Source organism: Astyanax mexicanus, chromosome 17, assembly GCF_023375975.1.
Source record: "Astyanax mexicanus isolate ESR-SI-001 chromosome 17, AstMex3_surface, whole genome shotgun sequence".
Classification (NCBI taxonomy): domain Eukaryota; kingdom Metazoa; phylum Chordata; class Actinopteri; order Characiformes; family Acestrorhamphidae; genus Astyanax; species Astyanax mexicanus.
Genome location: NC_064424.1, coordinates 12728769 through 12749450, shown reverse-complemented (window position 1 = coordinate 12749450; position 20682 = coordinate 12728769). Strand labels below are relative to the sequence as shown.

Genomic DNA, 20682 nt, shown 5'->3' with positions numbered 1-20682 from the left:
TGCAAGTTGATTGGTCAGCCAAAAGTTGAGTAGTAGGTGGGGCTAGCTGCATTGGGGCAGCAGAAATCAGAGCAAGGGAGAAGCATATTCAATAGTGCGACAGAGAAGCTAGATTCCTCTCCAAAACATGTTTAAAATGTGGTGAACGAATGGTTAAACCACCTACGTGACACTTAAGCATCTGTAATGAGGTAAGTTGCGTTTCCCTGCACAAGCTACGCTTAATTGTGTAAATACATGCACATGGTTTCATGGACATGGAGAGCTTAGTGAGCTGTACAGAGTTAGAGCTGCTGATAAGGGAGCTGTGTCTGATTCTAAAATAGTCATTGAATTAAGTTACTTTTGTAAAGTGCTCAGTATCCTGTTAAAAATACAGCAGAATAAAGGGAATGTTATCTACGTCATTAAAAGTTTTATAGGGACGACCACCATTGAGGAAATTACACCGCACATTCTGTGTCTGGTAAAGGACAGACTCAACATAACAGCAAGTGTATCTTTTATTTTTCTCGACCAGACCCAGCTGTGCAGAATGCCTACAGTTCTTACATCACTTCCTGTGTGCTAAATTTGTATCTTTCCCCCAAAATTTTCTAAATGTTCTGAAAATGTGGAGATTTTGAAAAGTTAGAAAGAAACATGCTTTTTTACGGTGTCGTTTTACACACTGAACTTGATTTTTCAAACTTCAGATGTGGAGCTAGTTAGAACATTTCTTAATACCAAATCTGACTACAGTTTTGACTGAGCTTTTGGCTATTTTGGCTCCTGGCAAGTATTTCTGTGTACCTCCTGTCATTCCCCAACTACTCCATCTTCGATAATTCACATTGTCATGAGAATTTTAGCCAGTGTTTAAATTTACTCACAATATAAATCTTGAGTTGCGACTTTAAGATATCCCACCAGGCGACAATTGTCACTTGTGTTCAGCTTGCTGTTACAGACCAACTAAACAGCCAGTACTCATAAGAGACTCCAGGTGGCTCCAGTGTCACGCTATAGCCAATAAGACATTTCTTCGTAAGGTAACCTTGGAACACATGAATCAGTGTATGAAGTGGGTTTCATTTACTGAAAATTATTTGTTTAATTATTCGCCTTTATTCCCTTTTTAGTTTAGTTTCTGGGGCATTACCTATATTTCTCTACTGACTTTTGTGACAAAAAATATTCAGTTATTTTGTTTACCTAAAGACAATGATACAGAGACTGCTCTGTTAAACCATAAGTTTACAGAAAGGAGAGCAAAATTAAATCTCCACATCTGCCCAATAGCCAGCAGCCAAACTGGTATTTGCTCTTTGATAATACATTTATAATAAATAAATAAATAAATACATTTCCATTATTCTTTCATGACTTTTCCATGCCTTCAAGGCAAATTTTCATGACCATGCGATTTTTAAAACATCAGTGCAGACATGGACAAAAAATAACCTAAAACTAGAATTAAAATTGTATAATAGTCTAAAATGAATCAGATAAAATGTTGACACACAATCTCTAATAATAAAATGTGTGTCAGAGTCTGAGAGGTCCATTGTGTAGGCCTAAATGACTGATTTTAACTGATGTATTTGTTAGATAAAAATAGATTTTCTCTATTGTTAAACTGAAACAAACATTTGTAGACCAAATTTCTATGACTTTTCCAAAACATTCTAGTTTATATTTTCTAAAACGTTTTATAAAAATTGCTATTTTCAAATTCCATGACTTTTCCAGGTTTTTTGTGATTGTACAAACCCTGACAATAAATATTTAAAAGGGTTCAGCAATTAGGTGATCAATCAAACTGGCTCCCACACATTCCCTTAACAATAGCTAATTAAATGCTGTCTGTGACCTTAAAAATAGTAAACCATACTGTGATATTTACTGCACAGGAGTGTTTTTGACTATATTTTTATTGGTGTGAAGAAAGAGTGCCCCCTTCAGGACACAATGTTTATTCACTCTGTAAACTCCATTAAAGAACAGAACACATTCTTTCAAGACATCTTTATATAATTAAAAATCACATTACATAGATTGAAGCATGAATAACAGCAAGGTTTAAAGAAAACAGCAATTTTCACATCATCTTAAGTGAAGTCATTAAAGCAGTGCACACAGCTATTAATGCAGACACAAAGCAGATACGGTGCATAATCAGATTGGACAGTACCTGTCTGGGGAAGAGACAGCTCACCCGGAGTGCCTCGCCTGGATTAACACAAATCTGGCACTCAGATTACCAAACCCTCACTGTCTTTCAATCCCTGCTCCCACATAATCCCAGCTATCCAGACTGGCTTTCACTCTCCTTGTCTATTTCCTGTGATGTGATTGAATTAAGGGATATGCTGGCTCATTATGGAGTTTTGTGCATGGCTTAAATTATTCTGCAACCTGTGAGTGACATACATGTATAAATCAGGCTTTATTTGAGGTGCTTGGTTTTATTTGGCTAAAAACAGACCAACATTTCCAACAGATATTTCTACTAAAACTAAAATGTTGGTGCATCAACTTGATCTCTTCAAATGAATACATACAGTGTGTAATGCTGCATATTTGTCTTTAATATTGCTTTATACTTTGCATTTACAAAAGTTCTCACAAACACACTGGTTTTGCTTTGGGTGGTAAATGCTTCAAGATGCTTCATTACTTCATTTTCTAAAGGGGGTTGCAGGACATAGCTGACCACAACAGTTCTTCAGCTGGCAGCTTTAGCATGTGGACAGGAACATAAAGTTTGCCAGAGAAGAACTGCTGTAGGTTAGCCACCATTTATAGACAAACTTCATGCTTTGTCATCCACCAGCTCCGCAGTCTGCACACCTGTAAAAGAGGAGAGAGAGAGTTATATATATATATATACACACACACACACACACACACACACACACACACACACGTAATTAATAAATAACATAAAAAAAACACTAGGCTGCTGGTCAGTGATCAGATATTACTGTCCTTTTTACAAACAGCATAGCACAGCATAGCAAAAACAAGTCACATATTAGCATGTACAATAGGAATAACTGTTACATGAGTCAGAGGAAGCACAACCATCTTGGGAATTCCCTGTTTGCTCAGAACAGGCTTACTGGTATGGGAGGGAGGGAGATTTTCCTGTACATATAGAAGAGTAAGACCAAACCACTGCCATTTTATAAAGTTCAGAGTTCAGTTATAATACCACTTACTGACTTGTATCAATGTATTAATAGGGAGAGTGAACGGCATTACATAGTTAGACCATCTGCACACTCATTATTAGAGCTGTCATTTTAGTCGTTTAGCTATGTCTGAAAAACACATCGGTCCTACAGCGCTTTGCATGCATTTGCAGGAAAGTGCTATGGACAAACAAGGACTAATAAATAACCACATATGATGTGCATTTGCTTTGCTTACATAGGCATTCTGCTCTATAAACATCTAATCCCATTAAATCATGCGTCTTTTGAGCTGGTAGTGATGTATTCTTAAGCACAGAGCATTCACTAAGAAAATAAACTGCATTGTGATTTGTTTAGTCTGTGCAGACACAGCTGTCACAGAGGAAAGGCAATGTAGGAGAGCATGTGTGTGTTCCTGACAGGTAGCCATGTGACCGCATTTCTCTTGCGTACATTACGTTCTATTGTCAGACGCTTTCCTTCAACATTCCATAGTCTGTGTGTGGGAACGGCTGACAGGGTGTGTTCACAGCCGTCCGATTGGAGGAGTGCTTTGATGTGTATTAGGTGGAAGAGTGATTCAGGGGATTTTGTAGAACGCCAGTATATGAGACACACAGAATATCAAGTCTGCTCACTACTTTATGAAAAAAGTTCTATACAAGTTTGAACTGATTTAAAAGTCTCTCAGCCCATCAAATTAAACCTCTATTAGATTTCTATGAAGTGTATCACTAACTGCAGACCTACTCACTGCACTTCCAGTTTTGGACTGAGGAACCAAAACCTTTATGTTCTTTTTAAACCAATGACTTTATAAACCACATGCAGTTCCATTTCCTTTCATTCTAAAGAAATGAAGCTACATTTGTCCACCATGATATAAAATTTGCAGAGTTTGCACAGTATAGTCCAGAAGCAGGTGTGCCCCTTTTACTTACACTAATCATCTCAGGCCACCTTCACTGAGTTTACAGCACAGCTCAAAGGCTCAGAAACAAAGGGGATTGCACAAACTGAATACACAATTTTGTCCAGTAAGTGTAATGTTTCAACAGCAAAAGTTTAGTTTTCATCAAATTAAAGTACAGGAATTCAATACTGCTACTGAGAAAAACTAAAGCTACTGTAGTCCATTTTTTTAAAGCATGGGTGAGATGGTAAATGTAATGACAATTTAAACTCGGCCCAACGCACAAAATAAATTTGGTGTGCGCACTAGTCAAGGCCATGTTTAAATACTACAAATCCAGCACATGCAACTAAGCAAATGTTAGCTGACTGATTTGATCTAATTAGTTGTTTGCCAGTCATTTTTAGCCAACATCAGAAATAAACATAACTGCTATGATCTATTTTCAGGGTGTAAATGTCAATAACAGTATGATTGACTAGCTAGTTGCCTGACAGCTTCACTACAACGACAGTTACTTTATGTAATGAAACAGACACCTGACAGTCGGCTCCAAACAAGGCTGTCAATTTCTTAATTCCTAAGGTGTACCCGCGCCTTCTAATCATATAGCAGAATTGCTATAAAGCCTGAACCCTACCACTTAATGTGTGTAGACCCTAAACTCGAACCATTTACCACAATTTTATTTTTAGACAACATGTGATAGAATTATTTTTTTTAATTGTCTTGTACATAACTATACAAAACTCTAAAAACTCCAATAATTATTCTAGTCTTCATAATTTACTGCTTTCCCCTTCTTCATATGGCCCTGCTCTCTCAGCACCTATTCCATTTGCTTGCAGCAAGACAGGATATTAGCATAAGTACAGATATCCGTGCTAATACTAATGCAATGAAACCTTTGGCTTTTAAAACATCTGCATTTAATTAAAATTAATTAAGAATATATCTGGAACCAGACACTGTACAACACATTACAATGCTCTCACTGTCCCGATCACAGTTCTTTCTTCCTTCCACTCAGATACATGGCCAGACCCGAAATGCCCTGCATTCCTCAGATTCCTCCAGCACATGCTAGAAATTCCTTAAACTCTGTTTGTTCAAAGCTCTCATTCAAATTCAGGAATTGGCAGCAGATTGTTAGTACTTTGCTCACCTCTTTTACACCCTCTCTCTTTCCTAAGGGCCAACCCTCACATCACACATCTCTCCTTCCCCACCAGTGAAGGCCACTGGATTTTAGAAACTGTTCCTTTACATCAGAATTTACCAGTGTTGTTAAACCTAATCTGCTTTTGCTGTGTCTATAGTATATGGTGGAATACCATGGACAATATTCACAGCAAAAAGGATCAGAATAAACAGTTTTAACAGACCTAGCTGCTCATACAGAGTTATGGGTTTACAGGCTTTCTGTTTTTTGACCAAGTAATAGAAAACATGTTGAAGTTAGTTGCCCATGTGCAAAAAAACACTGCTGTAATCATGTGAAACACTGGAGTATTCCTTTAAATTGTCTTGCTAGTTAAAACGAAGTACAGCCGAAAGAGCCGGACAAGTTCTGACAGACAATTTTTCTCTAGAGCACAAAAACCTTCCAATCTTGCCTGTACTGCCAGCACACATTACATTCATAACTTTGTAGGCCTGTGTTGTGGTTATGATGCACTGCAGAACATCCTGATCTAAAGTGTGTTGCCTGCAAAAGCACATTAATCAGTCCATCAAAGAAAAATCGGATCTGATGAATCACATTACATCTACAGTCCATGCCAGGTCATTGGCATTCCCCGCCCCCAACTTATTTCCTCCTCGATAGTCCATTTGGTAATGATCTACCATTCTCTCGCTCTACTTTCTCTACTTTGTAATGCTGCCCCTCCCCCTCCTCCTCTGAAGCTAGCACAGACATGAATCAGCAGGCAGGCGGAGGAAGGCCACAGGACAAGGTAAGGCTGGCTGCGTCAGCAAGGCAGCCAGACACGCCATCATGCCTTTGTGCGCTACAAAAAAAAACGAGCATTATAGAGAATGATGCATTTTCTTTCTATAGACCAGCTCTGTTCTGATCTGACTTTGAGTCATAAGTATTCCAGAGAAAAACAAATCTGTGATTGTTTGATTGACATAATGGATCTTATTTTTTAAATCAAAATCACAAATAAGTATGTGTGTAAAAATACATATATTACACATACACACACACCCCAAGATCATGTGGATTATAAATGATAGATGACAGCACATCAGCTATGAGCGATCAGAGCTTCCAGCTGAATATCCGCTGTGTTCAAACCACACAAACCCAGTGTCAGAGAATGAATTGAAAACGCTTGCATATCTGAACTGTGCCCTTCCGTCCCACTGCTCCTGTCACCAGTCGATCTATTGATCTAGTCTGGCATATGGCTGTGCGCAAGCTGCAATGCTGAAATTGAAAGAGGAAACATTCAGGTCAGTCAGCTAGCTGCTAAATTCTAATTGACTTTTTTCTGGCAGCTACAATGGAGCTCATTGGGCAACAGGGGGGAAAAAATACGTAAAAGCAGTGATGCACTGGAAAGACGTCAATTAGTCACCAGCACCAGCCACACCCTGAACTATGGCCTCGCACTGCTGCTGGTGCTGCTTCAGAAATGAAGGAGTGAATATGTGAACGAGTGAGTGTGCGCGAGCAGAGGGAGGAGCGCCGGGGCAGAGGAATGGAGGGGGGCCAAGATGTCTCCATCAATCTTTGCAGTTTGAGGGAGATCACAGCATCAGCTTGCCAGAGGCTGAATCAGCGCAGGGACGTGACTGAGCCTTGACCCACCATGGACTCTGTGAAGGAAGGCAAAGGCAGAATATGCTAATGCACAAGAAGGGCTGCAGTTCTGCTGTTCAGTTCAAAAGGCACAGTTGCATTGCACTGAGAGATATCATCTCTACTTTGGCTGTTCTAATTAGTCTTTGATCCTATGAGTAAAAGGTCGAGCTCTGAGGTTGTGTGTTCAGATTTCAACTTGTGCATACAGATTATTAAGAAACAGAGTACATACTTTGCATTACCTAAAATCAGATTAGGTGGATTGTCAATTAAAAACTTCCTTTGCAAGCACAGGTTGTTCTTGGCAAAAACCTGAGCCACCTGTTCCTACTTAGGTTCACTAGCTACTATGAGGTGAGGCTGGGGCAGATGACTAATACCTGGCTGCTCAGTCTGGTGGACATGGCTGGTGTCACAGGACTGGTGCAAAGCAGGAGGGAGAAAGGACAAGCAAAGCTGGTACCCTGAAACATCTACAAAAAAAGTTGCAATGTTGGCTATTTGTTGGCTGTATGTATTTCTCAAACTGATCCTAAAGGATATACGCTCAGATTTCAGATGTTTTCCCTTGCCTGAATGAGCTTGCAACATGGTGGGATAGAGCAAAACCAAAATTGTAGACCATCTGAAGGCTCCTGCAGAGCTAACTAACTTTTTTCTAGCGGTCACTTATGCTGCTCGTACATGTGGTTCCACTTTAAGGATCTGAAATATAGAAATGAAAAGTGAATGAGAGGAGTGGATTAGAGACCATATAAGATTTAAAGCCTGCAGGAACTAGCTCCACACACTGTTGGCCTACTGAGTACGGTGGTTGTTAGCTACAGAGGTTGATACAGCTGCATCTCCCAGTGGAACTTGCTAGCCCTACATGTAGCAGCAGGGCGTGGTCTTCAGGAATTTTCTGCAATTTTTCTCCACAGATGAAGGCCAAAAGAAAGAAGCGCAATTAGGCAAACAAAACAAAAAAAAAAAAGAGAGATCCTGATTAGGTTTAAGCTTAAGTTTCAGAAGTTGCCCAGGCTACAATATATGGGCTTGAGTTATATAGTTTGGACTTGGACCAAGAGGACATATTTTGGATTCCAAGCATCTAAACAAGCTTTTATGATATATATTTTGCATTACTATTTTAATACAAGACTAAAATAATAGTTATAAATGTTATTAGACGACAAAACAACTGAGCACAGATTTAAATAGGCTAAATAGCTAACTAAAAAATTGTAAGCTAAAGCAGACACATGATGGCCTGAAACTTTTGCCACGAATGAAGATTTTTTTTACTGTTAGTTAGTAAGCTCTCTATCCTACCGCCCTTAATCTTGGTTTGGCAGGAGTTAGGAGTTTTATAAAGAACTAAAAACATCAGGAGACGACATTTTACACCACGGGTAACTAGAGTTTAGGGGCCCCCACCGAGGCAGCTCTGTAAAAGCCACTGACAAAATGGCATTCCTGCCCGGCACACGAGTATTAGCTGAGACTGGGAGAATTACATAAGGACGTCCTCACCCCGTTCTCCTCCTCAACCAAATCAGGAAACATGCAGACACGTTGGCAACTGACTGGGGTAGATAGCGTTAACGCTAGCCAGCAAACACGTCGTGCGGGTCGGGCGTTATTCCGCTAACTTTGCCCTAATATATCATAGCTAGCGTTACCTCACCGTACTGACTGTAGTAGGTTAGTTTGCTAGCTATGTGACTTTGGTCACGACTCCTTTTAACGTTGAACTAACCTAAGCCGGCTAGCTAAAGCTCGTTAACTAGGGTTAGATTATGATACAGCTGGTTTGCTCACCTCAGCTAAACCAGAGATGATACATAAATAAAAGGTAGGTTAGCTAAGTTTAACGCTAGTTTAGCTAGTTGGGTTACCACGGGAACCACCAATACGTTTTAATCAAACCGTTTAACAAACAAACAGCATACGTTTGTGTTCTTCTCGACAGTTAGCGAATAGCTGGTTAACTAGCTAAATATAAAAGCTAGCTAACGTTATAGTTAATTAGCTAGCTTATAACACATGGAGCTGACTGTATTAGTTCACTAGCTAGGTTAGTTAGCTAACTTGGTCTGCACCCTCTTTCTTTAGGGCACTCCTAGCCAGGTAGTTAACGTTAGTTAACTAGCTAACTAGCCAAGTCTTAGTTTGCGCCATGTGCTCTAATGTAACTAACTGTTAATCTATCTAGTGTTTAGGTTATGTAATAAATTACCAGAAGACTATCTATCTAAAGCTACCTAACTAGCTTGTTAAGCTATTTAACTAGCTATAAATCAGCAGGGTTGATCTACATAGCTATGTCATCTAACTAGTTATATTATCTAATGCATCAGAGAGCTGTCTTGGTCCGTTTTAAAACCTTTTAAAAGCTTGTTCCTCTGCATTTTCTAAAAAAACCAACGCCCCACCTCTCGTAGTTATCTATCCTCTCGGTCCAGAGTAGGTTAAAAGCCTCGCCTTTCCCAGAGGCAGCGAGCGAAGTGCTCCCGTTTCCAAACTGATTCCAAACGAGGAGGCGAGGCGACCGTAAACGCGGATTATTAAAGTTTTCTTCCGCATATTCTGTATTAAAACACTCACCCCGCGGACAGGCTCCTGCTCCCGCTGCTGCTGCTCCTTCTGTCGGTTCCCACTCTTGCCGGTGTCTCCGATCAGCTGGCGAGAGAGTGACGCGATTTGTAACAGCTGGCTAATGGTACTCCAACGTCAAAGGTTACGAGTGACGACGGAGTGTTGTACAGGATGACGGACACCAGCTGCAGCCAATGATGCAGCTTTGCTGCAAAAAACGGGGCGGGCCCTCAACTCAGCGGACCGATCAAAACGCCACGTTTTCAATGACTGCTCACTTCCAACCAATGAGAGGCGCGCGAAAGTTTCACAACACTAAATAAAGTTCTGCTTCGAGAACCTGCTGTCACCACCAGAGTTTAAAGAACCCGACCTCAAGAAATCTCTAGCCAGCTAGAAATAAAAACAGGTTTCTGAACATGCCTTTTCTTACATGCTTTGGAACAGTTTCTCGCTCTCTAATACAGTTTAAATCCAAATTTATATGAACTCTCACTGCAGTCATTGCTGGTGTTGCTATACACCGGACTGCAGCTCTGGAAAAAATGAAAGAGACCACTACAATTTCTAAATCAGTTCTTCCGATTTTTCTATTTATAGGTTTATTTTTTAGTAAAAATAACATAGTTGTTTTATTCTATAAACTACGGACAACATTTCTCCCAAATTCCAAATAAAAATATTGTCATTTAGATCATTTTATTTGCAGAAAATGAGAATTGTGTGAAACAAAACACAGCTTTCAGACCTCAAATAATGCAAAGAAAACACGTTCATATTCATAACGTTTTAGGAGTTCGGAAATCAATATTTGGTGAAATAACCCTGGTTTTTAATCACAGTTTTCATGCATCTTGGCATGTTCTCCTCCACCAGTCTCTCACACTGCTATTGCATAACTGTATGCCACTCTGGTGCATTTCTGCTTGGTTTGATGGCTTGTGATCATCCATCTTCCTCCTGATTATATTCCAGAGGTTTTCAATTTAGTGAAATCAAAGAAACTCCTCATTTCTAAGTGGTCTCTTTTGTCCAGAGCTGTATATTAGACTTGTGTGGATGTATGACTTTTTAACATGCATTTAAAAGCTGTCAGACCAGTGGAAGGATGGTCCCTCTTTTATATGTGAGCCTTGGTTCTCCCAAGGTTTCTTCCTCCTGCAGTTCTGAAGAAGTTTTTCCTTGCCTCAGAACTCACATTAACATTTTAATACAACATTATAGTCATTATGGCTTTTAAAAAACGGCCTAAGCTTTTGTCCTTAATGACTACTTTTACAGTGTAAGCAGTTTTGAAACCAGTATTGTTACACTTTTACTTGAATAAAAAACTTCTACAGAAGTATTTTTAAACCCTAGTATCTATACTTCTACCTGAGTAATGAATGTGAATACCTTTGACTCTTTTAATACCTGTACAGTATTAATTTGCCTAATATTATTTTTTTTTTGGGGCAAAATATGTTTAGCCTTTTGCAATACATTAGGCAAGTAGGTCTGTAGACACTCCCATCAATATGAGGTCATATTAAAATCATGTGAAATAACAAGAGTTGGAGCTAATTATACCCTGCATAAAGAAGCACTTAATATCATTTAGTTGCGATTTTTCTTTTTCATTATTTTCAGAAATGAATGTTTCTTATAACTTTGCCCTAACTTCCCTGCTGAAAAAACAGCCTAGTCAGCTTAAACTTGATAAACTATGCTTTCAACCTGCATACGCTGTAGTTTGAGTTTGCTTAGATACTGTATTAACAATGTAGATACACATTATATGATGCCCTTCACTATCACGAGAGACACAGTAACAATGATTCAGGATGCATAAAAATATCAATCATGAGATATGCTATCATTATTCATGTTTATAGCTATTTAAGCTGCAATGAGAAAAGAAAAGATTAAACTGAAATATCTTCATGATTCTACACTGATGAAGTTATTAGTCAGCATGTTAATCAAGTGTCTGACTGGGTAGACTGAATTAAATATTTTGTCTAATGGAAAGACTGACTGGCATGCAAAATGTAGCTCATACTCCAGTCACTTCTCTTTCTGTTCTGCTTAGTCTCCAGACTTAGCTCATGGATTCATGACTTAAATTCATGAAATGAATAAAATTAAACGAATAATACGTAAATAAAAAAATAGTAATTGCATCTATGGGCATTACATTCATTAAAGTTGCTGCATATACATTTTCAGAGCTTTTTAAAATACTGTGCCTTTTGGCCCTCATAAAAAAGTTTTTAAATATTTTTGAAAATGTATCCTATTTATAACACCCTGTTATGGCAAGCATTTTTATTATTAATTTAAACATTTCAATTATTCATTTAGCTATTTTCAGAAAATAATCAATTATATAATATACACACAGACATGTATATAAAAAGCTAGAGATCCAGACCTAAGTAAAAGTACAAGTGCTTTATAAAAAAGTGACTTGAGTAGAAGTATAAAGTATTTTTGTACTTAAGTATTGCAAGTAGGTTATTCTAAAATGTACTACTGAAGTACAGAAGATAAAAGGACAGTACTGTGTTATGTAGTTATTACAGATTTCAGTGGAAAGTTCTCAGAGTGAAAGGCAGAATAGGAGCAGCGAGGTCTTCTTATAAGATCAGCTTGATCTCTTGATTTGCTCAGTGATGAGGAGCTTCATCAAACTCGGTGACAGTGCAGAGAGTCTACCTCTCTGACAGTGATAAATCTTAAAAAATGTGTTGTTACACAATGTTTGTATGAAATTTAACTATGCTGAACACACAAAAGGCCCATTGTATTGATATTAAGGCTTATGTCATGCCATGTTTGTTCCGTTCTGAATGTTTTATGGATTAACTGTTATTTCTTTGTTTATTTGATAGCTATTTTTATGTTTTTTCACAAATGTGAAATTTGGCGTGTCCAACTTCCCAAAGTTTCTACAAAAGAGTACATTTGTGGGTGGAGTTGGGTCAGCTGGATAAGGGGCATCCCCATCCAAAAACCTGGAGGGGATAAAATTAGCCTGTGTCTGTGACTTTGAGTTCCCGCAGGCTTGACTCCTGTGTCTTCCCCCCTCTTTACTCCCAGAGGCTTTGGCAGCAAAGAACACTTCATACAGCTAAGCTTAGATATGATCACATCATTGCTCAGTAGAAAGCAACATATTAAATAACAACCCTGAGAGATTTATTACTGAACCATGGCTTTCATGAGTCTGCATCTGAGACACGAATACGTTTTTCTGACTTGACAGGATTTCAGAGGCCCACTAAAAGTGCACAAATAAATTTATGCCAAATAAAAATTCACAGCATGAATTCTGGCTTTTCTCCCACTGTTTGCCTGCTCAGTTTTATGTTGCCTGTAGGCCTGACTGTAACCTTTATAACTGCTACTAAATTTGGCCTAAGGTAAAAACCTAAAGTATAGGTTTGGTTTCAGAGCCAAAGTCAGGTGTGGTGTTAAAGGACTTGTTGATATTTCTGATCAGAAAAAATGTAATTTGCGTGAGACAAATTCTGAATCTCAGATCTGCCTTGGGTGGCATTTATGCTTTAAATAACATAATGTTCCTCAGTGGGCAGCATATTCAAACAGAATATTCTCATGACACTAATACTGTATTTAGCAACTCAAATAATAAAGGCATTTAATATTCAGTTTAAGAACTTAAGAACACTTTTGACATTTTGCTATTTAAGCTATTTGCTATTGGTCCTTAATTAAACACCAATCAAATGATGCTAAAATAGTCTTCAGAGAGGTGCATGTGACTGCAACAGAGCTGCCCAACAACCCTGCAAAGTTGATCTCCAGCCACCTCAGCGTCTCAGACACTTGGTAATTAGATGAAGTCGGTGTTGGATTGTCCACCTTAGGGCATGATTAACAACGCTGTAATGCAGTCAACCTGCTAAGTAGCATATGTCTTTATCTAAGCTTTTACATTATAGACGCTGTGTCCTACATTTTCTTTCATTCATTTCCCACCTGATATTTTTATGATGTTTGTTTGGATAACATTAAATACTTCTTACCGGATTTGCTACCCTCATTTAAAAAAGCTACCCATGCTAAAGCACTCTTTATAACTTTATAATGACTGTGCATAGCTACACCTCTTTACTTGAAATATGTAGTATTTTTCCTGATTATATATATTTTTTCCATACCGTATATCTAATACCCCGTTTACATCTGGTTACTTCATGCATCTTGACCATTATAATTATATCTGGATAAGTTTAACAATCCTCCAAAATACATTTAAATTCTAATGTTCTATGATCTGCCCACTGGAGCACAGTAACATAAGTAGTCATATTTTCTAAATTTAAAGATTATTATAGAAGAATTCTGTACTTTAAATGATCATGTCCACAATTTAAGTCAAAATAAGTTACAAATATGCAAGACAGCCCCATCCATCAGGCTGTGAGGATGCTGAACTCTCTTCCTGCTCTACCCCCCATACCAATCCTGCCCCCAGTACACACTCACTCAGCATCCTGACCCTCCATCCCCCACCAATACAGTACTGTAACTCTGCACTACAATACACAAAGTACCCCTTTCCAATCGGACTTGCAGTACACACCCAATACCTGCATTACTGCTATACTTGCACTGTCAATACACACTTTCATTCCCCAAAAACTGTGAACTTTATGTACTTCACGCACTCATTCACTTTACCAGCCTTAAGCTGGTAAGCTATTTGTGTCTCTGCTGTATTGTACACATAGTGTCTCCAATTCTTTCTTTTATTATATCTATTATCTGTACCTGCTGTAAAATTGGGAAGGAGAGTAAAGTAATTTCAATTGTCTGTATGTCCTCCTGTACATATGCAGTATTGACAATAAAACTACTTGACTTGAAAAAATAAAATAAAATAAAGAATAATTAAACAACTTGCCACTTCTGTAAACACAATCATATTGTGTAATCTAAACCCTGTTTTGTCCCAGTTTTTATCAGAATTACATATTTATTTAGCGAATTTTTTTTTTCCCCACCCAATTTTTTCGAAAGGCCACGCCTCCTGCGCTGGGATAGCTTTCTACCAGTTTTCCGACAGGCCACGCACACTATATTTTATTTTTCCACCTGTCTTCCGTCAAGTCACGCCTCCTGCACGAGGGTAACGTTAGCCTTTTCAACCAGTCTTCCGACAAGCCACGGCTCCTACAATTGGCTAGCTTTTAGACTGGGCGTGAGAATGAACTTTTAACCAATCCTAGACGGATTATTGAGAGCCTGCTCACTTCATATTACCCCTGTATTTATCAGAAATTGAATGCAAAACTCATTGAGTGTACTTCACATACAGCTACATACATCAGAATTTGCAGACCCGTCCCAAATCACTCCCTGGGTGCTGCTGTTCCCCTAAAGAGTCTACTCTCTGGTGAGTCAATAACACGCAGTGATATTGGGCGTTCTACAAAGAGAGAAAAATCCAGCCTTCGGTTTTTATTAAGGTAGCACTTTCACAAGCCGCAGCACTACATGTAAGTAGCTGCTATCTAGTTTTCTTAAATGCATTTTACTGCCTTCAGTTAATCACTCACATGCAGATTTTTGATAGTTTGAATATACCATTCCACCTTAAATGGTGCCACCCAGGTTGAAGTGTTTTTTTAGTTGCTGTGAAGTGAACTTCTTGAGTTTTTTTTTTAAGGTGGAACGGATCATTCGAATAAGAATCCAGGTTTAGTTTTATGGGGACTGTTTGTAATTTCTGCACAACATAGGCAGAAAAATATAAACTCTAAAAGCAATTTACATATACTACATGTTTAATGTAACGTGTGTGATTTTAAGGTGAAGTTGACAGCTTTGGTAGTGAGGAATTAGTTGCTTATACATATTTAGTTCTACAGTAAACTCAAATATTCATGCAGTCAATCACACACTGATGTATAACCTTAAAGTAAAATAATGTTTTTCATAAAACTTTAATTTAAGGCCCTATAAAACTACTGCCAGATTTAGTTATTGGATGGCCTATGTATTTAATGTAACAGGAACAGATTATATTTATAACCTGAAAACCGCAGTTCTAATTTATACTGGTTTTGCTCAAAAGACTCAATTAAACCCCATTCATTTTGGACATCTAGTGTCTAACAAACCGCGAAAACATTGTAAAGTGGATATTCTCCTCGCTAGAGATTCTTTGCTGTCACTTCAGTATTAACTTTGCTGACCAGTCAACTCACAGAAGCAGTAATATACAGGTAATTTCTCTATGCTCTTTAGCTTTATAAACTTTATAACTGTATAAAATTTAAGAAATATCCATTATGTGTAGTTAGTACGCTTTTAACATTTCATTTTTAGTTGGGCTGTCAAATCTTATATCATTTTTTTATCTGGAAAGTTGAATGCATACATTTTGATACACGATTACCTTTTATTTATGGTGAAGTTTTGCACTTTCTCTCTCTCTCTTTTCTCTCTCTCTCACACATCCCCGTGGTCATGCACAAAAAAACACACACACAGCTGATGGCAGGTTTTCTCTTTTCAAGCTGTTAAAGGTAGAATATGAAGAGAAAGTGTGATTAATCATGATTAATCAGATAATTTTATGGTGATGAAACCTTTCAGACTTGAAGAAGAATCTAATGTTCTACTTTAAATTCTATATAGCAAATAAATACAAAAACTAAGATATTGAGTAGGTTTTTTCCATTGCATTGGAAGCCTGTGTGTAATATTGTATAAACCATCTTTAAACAGTAAAAAGACATGATTAAAACGTGTTCTAAATCACATTAGTTTAGTAAAAATAGCTGATACTTTGCTGTTACTCAGTGGCTCTACTACTACTACTACTGTTTTTCCAGTGCAGTAAACAGGGCCTAGATTCTGTTTTATTGGTTTATAAACTTGTTCATTTTTCTGGTGGACAACAGCTCTTAAATAGTGTTATGTGCAACAATAATTTAAAATAAAGAAAATACATGATGTTTATTGGAATGGATGCAGGCTCTGAAAGGGTTCATTTGATTCACTAGTTTTTAGCATTTTAGCTCCATTCACCCCCATTCATTGAGTGCTTCCTCGCGGGCTCCCTATAGCGGTTAGCATGTGTTACTGCTATTACGGGGGGGTGGCTATACGAAGTGGGCGGGGCTCCAAGCGGCAGGGAGGAGCTTTGTTTCCATGGAGATGCGTCGCCTTTCGACCCTGGAGAGATTTTTAACCTTTCTCAAAGCGGTTCAACCAAACAACTCAACAACATTTAGACCCAGAACAGCTTCAGGACAGCAGGAGAAACAGCCACAGCCCGACCAGAGCAGCTTAAACTGCCGCTCTGTGTTAGACCAACACCCGCTGCACTAATTTAGTGCTTTAGTGGATGAGTGTATTGTATTTTATCGCTGTTAAACTTAAACAATGAGGTGACACCTGCTCAAAACCTGCATTTACATAAACCCACTGCAGGTTAGCTAAGCTAAGCTAACTTAACTTAAATAACCTGCTACACTATGGCGACTCTAGCCGCTCACAGTAAAGTGTCCGAGTCTGCGGTGAATCCCTCCGCACGGAAAGCTCAGCACACTCCTCCCAAAGAGGGGAAGAAGAAAAAGAAGAGGAGCAAGGCTAAAGAGAAAAACGCGCCCAGTAGTTCTGAGGTGAAGAAAAGAGGACACCCCAGCACTCCTTCACACTCAGATGATTCAGGTTAGTAAACTTGCTCTCTAGCTAAGTTATGTCTGCTGATTTTAGTTTATGTTGATTTTAGACTAACAGTCCATTTAGACTGTGTGACTCCCACCAGTCAGAAGTTTGTACACACCTTCTTATTCAGTGTTTTTTCTTCATTTTCTGTATTGTTTATTATTATAGACAAAAAAATTAAGGGAACTTTAATGGAAACATTCTAGGTGACTCTACCTTATAAAGACACTGAGATTAAAATACCAAGCTAAATGTGTCTACTTATAAGAATCTATAGTATAAAATATATTCTGGTTTGTTTAACACTTTGTTGATTTTGAAAATGAATCAACATTGATATGGCATTGTAGTTTTTACTTCTTACATTTAACCTTTAATAAACCATAGCTCACATTCGGGATGCTCAAAATTGTGTGGAAGAGGGGAAAAAAAAATAAGCCATGATGAAAAATTAATTTTATTTTTAGTCTCTCTCTCTGAAAATACATCTCTGTATACATCTCTGAGAAGTAGAAACTGTACAACTACAAACAAAAATCTTTAATTACTACAAGCAGCTAAAACTAGAAAATCCTATGGTTAACAGAGTGTTAACAATAAACTTACATCACTGTAGTAAAACTAAAGAGTAAAACGAATGTTACCCACAACTACCAATCTGATTGAACATTTGATCTCAAAAACACAACAGTAAAATAGAATAGAACATGAATGTTTGTTTTATTGTTTTGGATAATAATAATTTATCATTTTAAATCATGAAAAATATGACCTCCAGTGAGCGTGCCGAAGGTGACATTGGTAAGAAAAATTCCCTTAAAGCTGAAGAAAGAAACTTTGGGAAGAACTTGCAAGACTTCTTGTAAGAAGGGGGACCCTTCCTTCTCTGGTTATAAATTATTTATAAAAACAGCTCCTAAATTAGTAATACAACAGCTCATAATTTATTGATAAAAAAAGTCACTGTACCGCCATCTATGTAATCTATTGTTAATAATTGCAGTAATTAAAAAAATACTAGTTCGATCCCATGTAAACTTAAGCGTAGTTGGGAGTGGAAGTTGGGTAACTAGCCAGGGCAAGAGGCAGGTGACAGGAGTGCGCAACAGATAAAAATAAAGGTTTTAAGAAGTTGTTTTAAAAGTCCACTTCTGTAATACTTTTTGGAAAGCTACAAGGATATTTTAGTAGATGTTAAAGGCACTAAAAATGTCTGACCCATGGTTTGAACCCCAGATTATGCTGTATGCCGTTATGCGACCTTGCTCCCTCTGGGTGGGTAGATGGTGCAAAGGCTTCTGTTGGCTGATGTATCAGACCTGGGTCGCTGCACTTTCCTCTGAGTGTGCTGGCTGTCCATGTGACATTTGGAAGTCTGTAGTGGTTGGCTTTAAAGAAAGTTGGTTGACCTCTGCACACTGTGCATCTCAGCTTCTGCTGACTCAGCTCTGTCCATTTTGTTAACCACTTCAATGTTATTTTCAGGAACATGCTGTAAAATTAATCGTTTCATTTAATAATAGCTTTTCCATTTGAAATACTCAAGCTTTTACAGGGTCCTAAGGGTTAATTCTAACTTTGGTCAATATATATATATAATTTTTAGTGTTCTATGTTTCTTTATTTTATGGAGAACCCAGAAAATACACAAAGTAGAACATCTGTGCTATTGAGTGAAAATCAAGATGAAACCCCATGAGTGGATGTAGCTTAATTAACTTTTGTCTTTTTGACTGATTAAAGAAATAGATCCATGATGCATAGTGCCATTAATCTACACACCCAGTCTATAGTTAATTTGTGATGCAAAGTTGTTAAACTGTAATCTGTCTAACCTGGCTTATTGTTTTGGATTTCCTCCAGAGAAGCCTCAGGCAGAAGAGTGGACCAAAACAGAGAACAGCAGTGACCCGAACAACACTAAAGGTCATGCTAAAGAGATGGGCAGCAGGAAGAGCCGCAAATGCAAAATATCACAGCCTGCTGTGCAAGAGGACCCAGTTCCACCTAAAGAGGAAGATAAAACAGAACTGATGCAGGAGAGCCTGAGGTGGGAAGGGGTTCTAGAGGATCCTGCAGCTGAATTAGAGAGACTGGCGGTCTACAGAGCCAACCGCCGCAAACGCTACGTAGCTTTCAGACAGACACTTTTAGAAAATATCCACGTGGGCTTATGTCCAAACCCAGATGTTCAAAAATCCGACAGAATGCAAAAGGCTGGAACAGCAGCAAAAGTTTTGTAGAATCCAGTGCAATTACAGTTTAGTAGTAATTTTTACCTAATGCAGTAGGCCTTTTTATCTGCCACATATTACTCATTAGGTTCGATATGGTATGATTTTAAGTGTCAGTTAAACTCAGATTAATTATTCTGATTAATTATAAGGTCATTAGTTCAGATCTTGAATTATCTTGTCGACGATGCAGCAGCAATCAATGAGTGTAGTAGGTGACCAAGCTGTGTAGGGATGATTCAGCATGTGCAGAATTTGCGCCCTGGCTTTCTTATGATCAGAAACTCAAGCCTAAACACAGCCAATTTGCATTTTCATTTTGTGATCACATCATTTTTAAAATGTATTGTTAAGATTTTTTTTAGTCCACCATTTATCAATAAAAATATATTGAAATGTCTGAAAAAATGTGAATGGTTTGATATTGTTCAGTCCATTTTTACTATATAAGACTTCAATTACACCCGTCACTTAATGCATCTTGAGAATCTAATATATATATATATATATATATATATATATATATATATATATATATATATATATATATATATATATATAGTTTTTTTTGTTTGTTTTTGAAAGAGCCAAGCCACATAAAAATACAAGTGTAAACACACTAAAGACATGTTTAAAACTGATACAAATCTGATCACTATAACAACTTGGGTAGATTGACTGAGATGCTTTGGAGTATTGGCAATTCTGTATATTGAGATTGTGATGCTGTAAGAAAAGCAATATAATAATGTGATTGGTTAAATAACATTTTAGGAACACTGTCATATTATAAAAAACACACTATCATATTTATATCATATTTAAAAAAAACAGTGGGATCTAAAAACAGAGTACAACCCTGTTAGCGGTGGGAGTTTAAACCTGACACAAAAAGAACCAATATTTGACAATATTTGATTTTTTTATGTATCTATATTGTAAAGAAAAAAAGATATCTCTTTAAACTTGATGAATAATGTTCAGTCTTGATTACAAGAAACAGTATCAAGATACATGGATATAACTCAGGTTCAGTGGAGCTGGACTGAACACCCAGTGTACTGTATATATATTTGAAAATGCAGCCTTCTATCTAAGGTCCTCCTGTTAAGGATGTGTTGTAAAATACTGCTTTGGAAAAAATAAAAAGACTTAATTTCTGAATCAGTTTCTCTGATTTTGCTATTTATAGGTATATGTTTGAGTAAAATGAACATTGTTGTTTTATTCTATAAGCTACAGACATTATGCAGAGCTTTCAGATCTTAAATAATG

General features: G+C 37.6%; 1 protein-coding gene and 1 long non-coding RNA gene across 2 annotated transcripts; one reads left to right on the top strand and one right to left on the bottom strand.

Moving 5' to 3' along the window:
- Positions 1 to 1992: 1992 nt before the first annotated feature.
- On the bottom strand, positions 1993 to 9738 carry LOC111193883 (uncharacterized). The gene is made up of 2 exons (XR_002650767.2): positions 9497 to 9738; positions 1993 to 2832 (listed from the first exon to the last, which is right to left on the bottom strand). It is a non-coding gene; the product is annotated as an uncharacterized LOC111193883 (long non-coding RNA).
- A 6905-nt stretch (positions 9739 to 16643) lies between these two features.
- On the top strand, positions 16644 to 19930 carry c17h17orf97 (chromosome 17 C17orf97 homolog). Its single transcript, XM_007260713.4, has 2 exons — positions 16644 to 17176; positions 19037 to 19930. The coding sequence occupies exons 1-2, from the start codon at positions 16981 to 16983 to the stop codon at positions 19414 to 19416; spliced, it is 576 nt and encodes a 191-aa protein (XP_007260775.2). The 5' UTR covers positions 16644 to 16980; the 3' UTR covers positions 19417 to 19930.
- The last annotated feature ends 752 nt before the right edge of the window (positions 19931 to 20682 follow it).

Bases quoted from the DNA above. Each gene is read 5' to 3' on its own strand.
- c17h17orf97 (XM_007260713.4), top strand. From the start codon at position 16,981: ATGGCGACTCTAGCCGCTCACAGTAAAGTGTCCGAGTCTGCGGTGAAT. The intron at 17,177-19,036 runs GTTAGTAAACTT...GATTTCCTCCAG, and splicing joins TTCACACTCAGATGATTCAG to AGAAGCCTCAGGCAGAAGAG.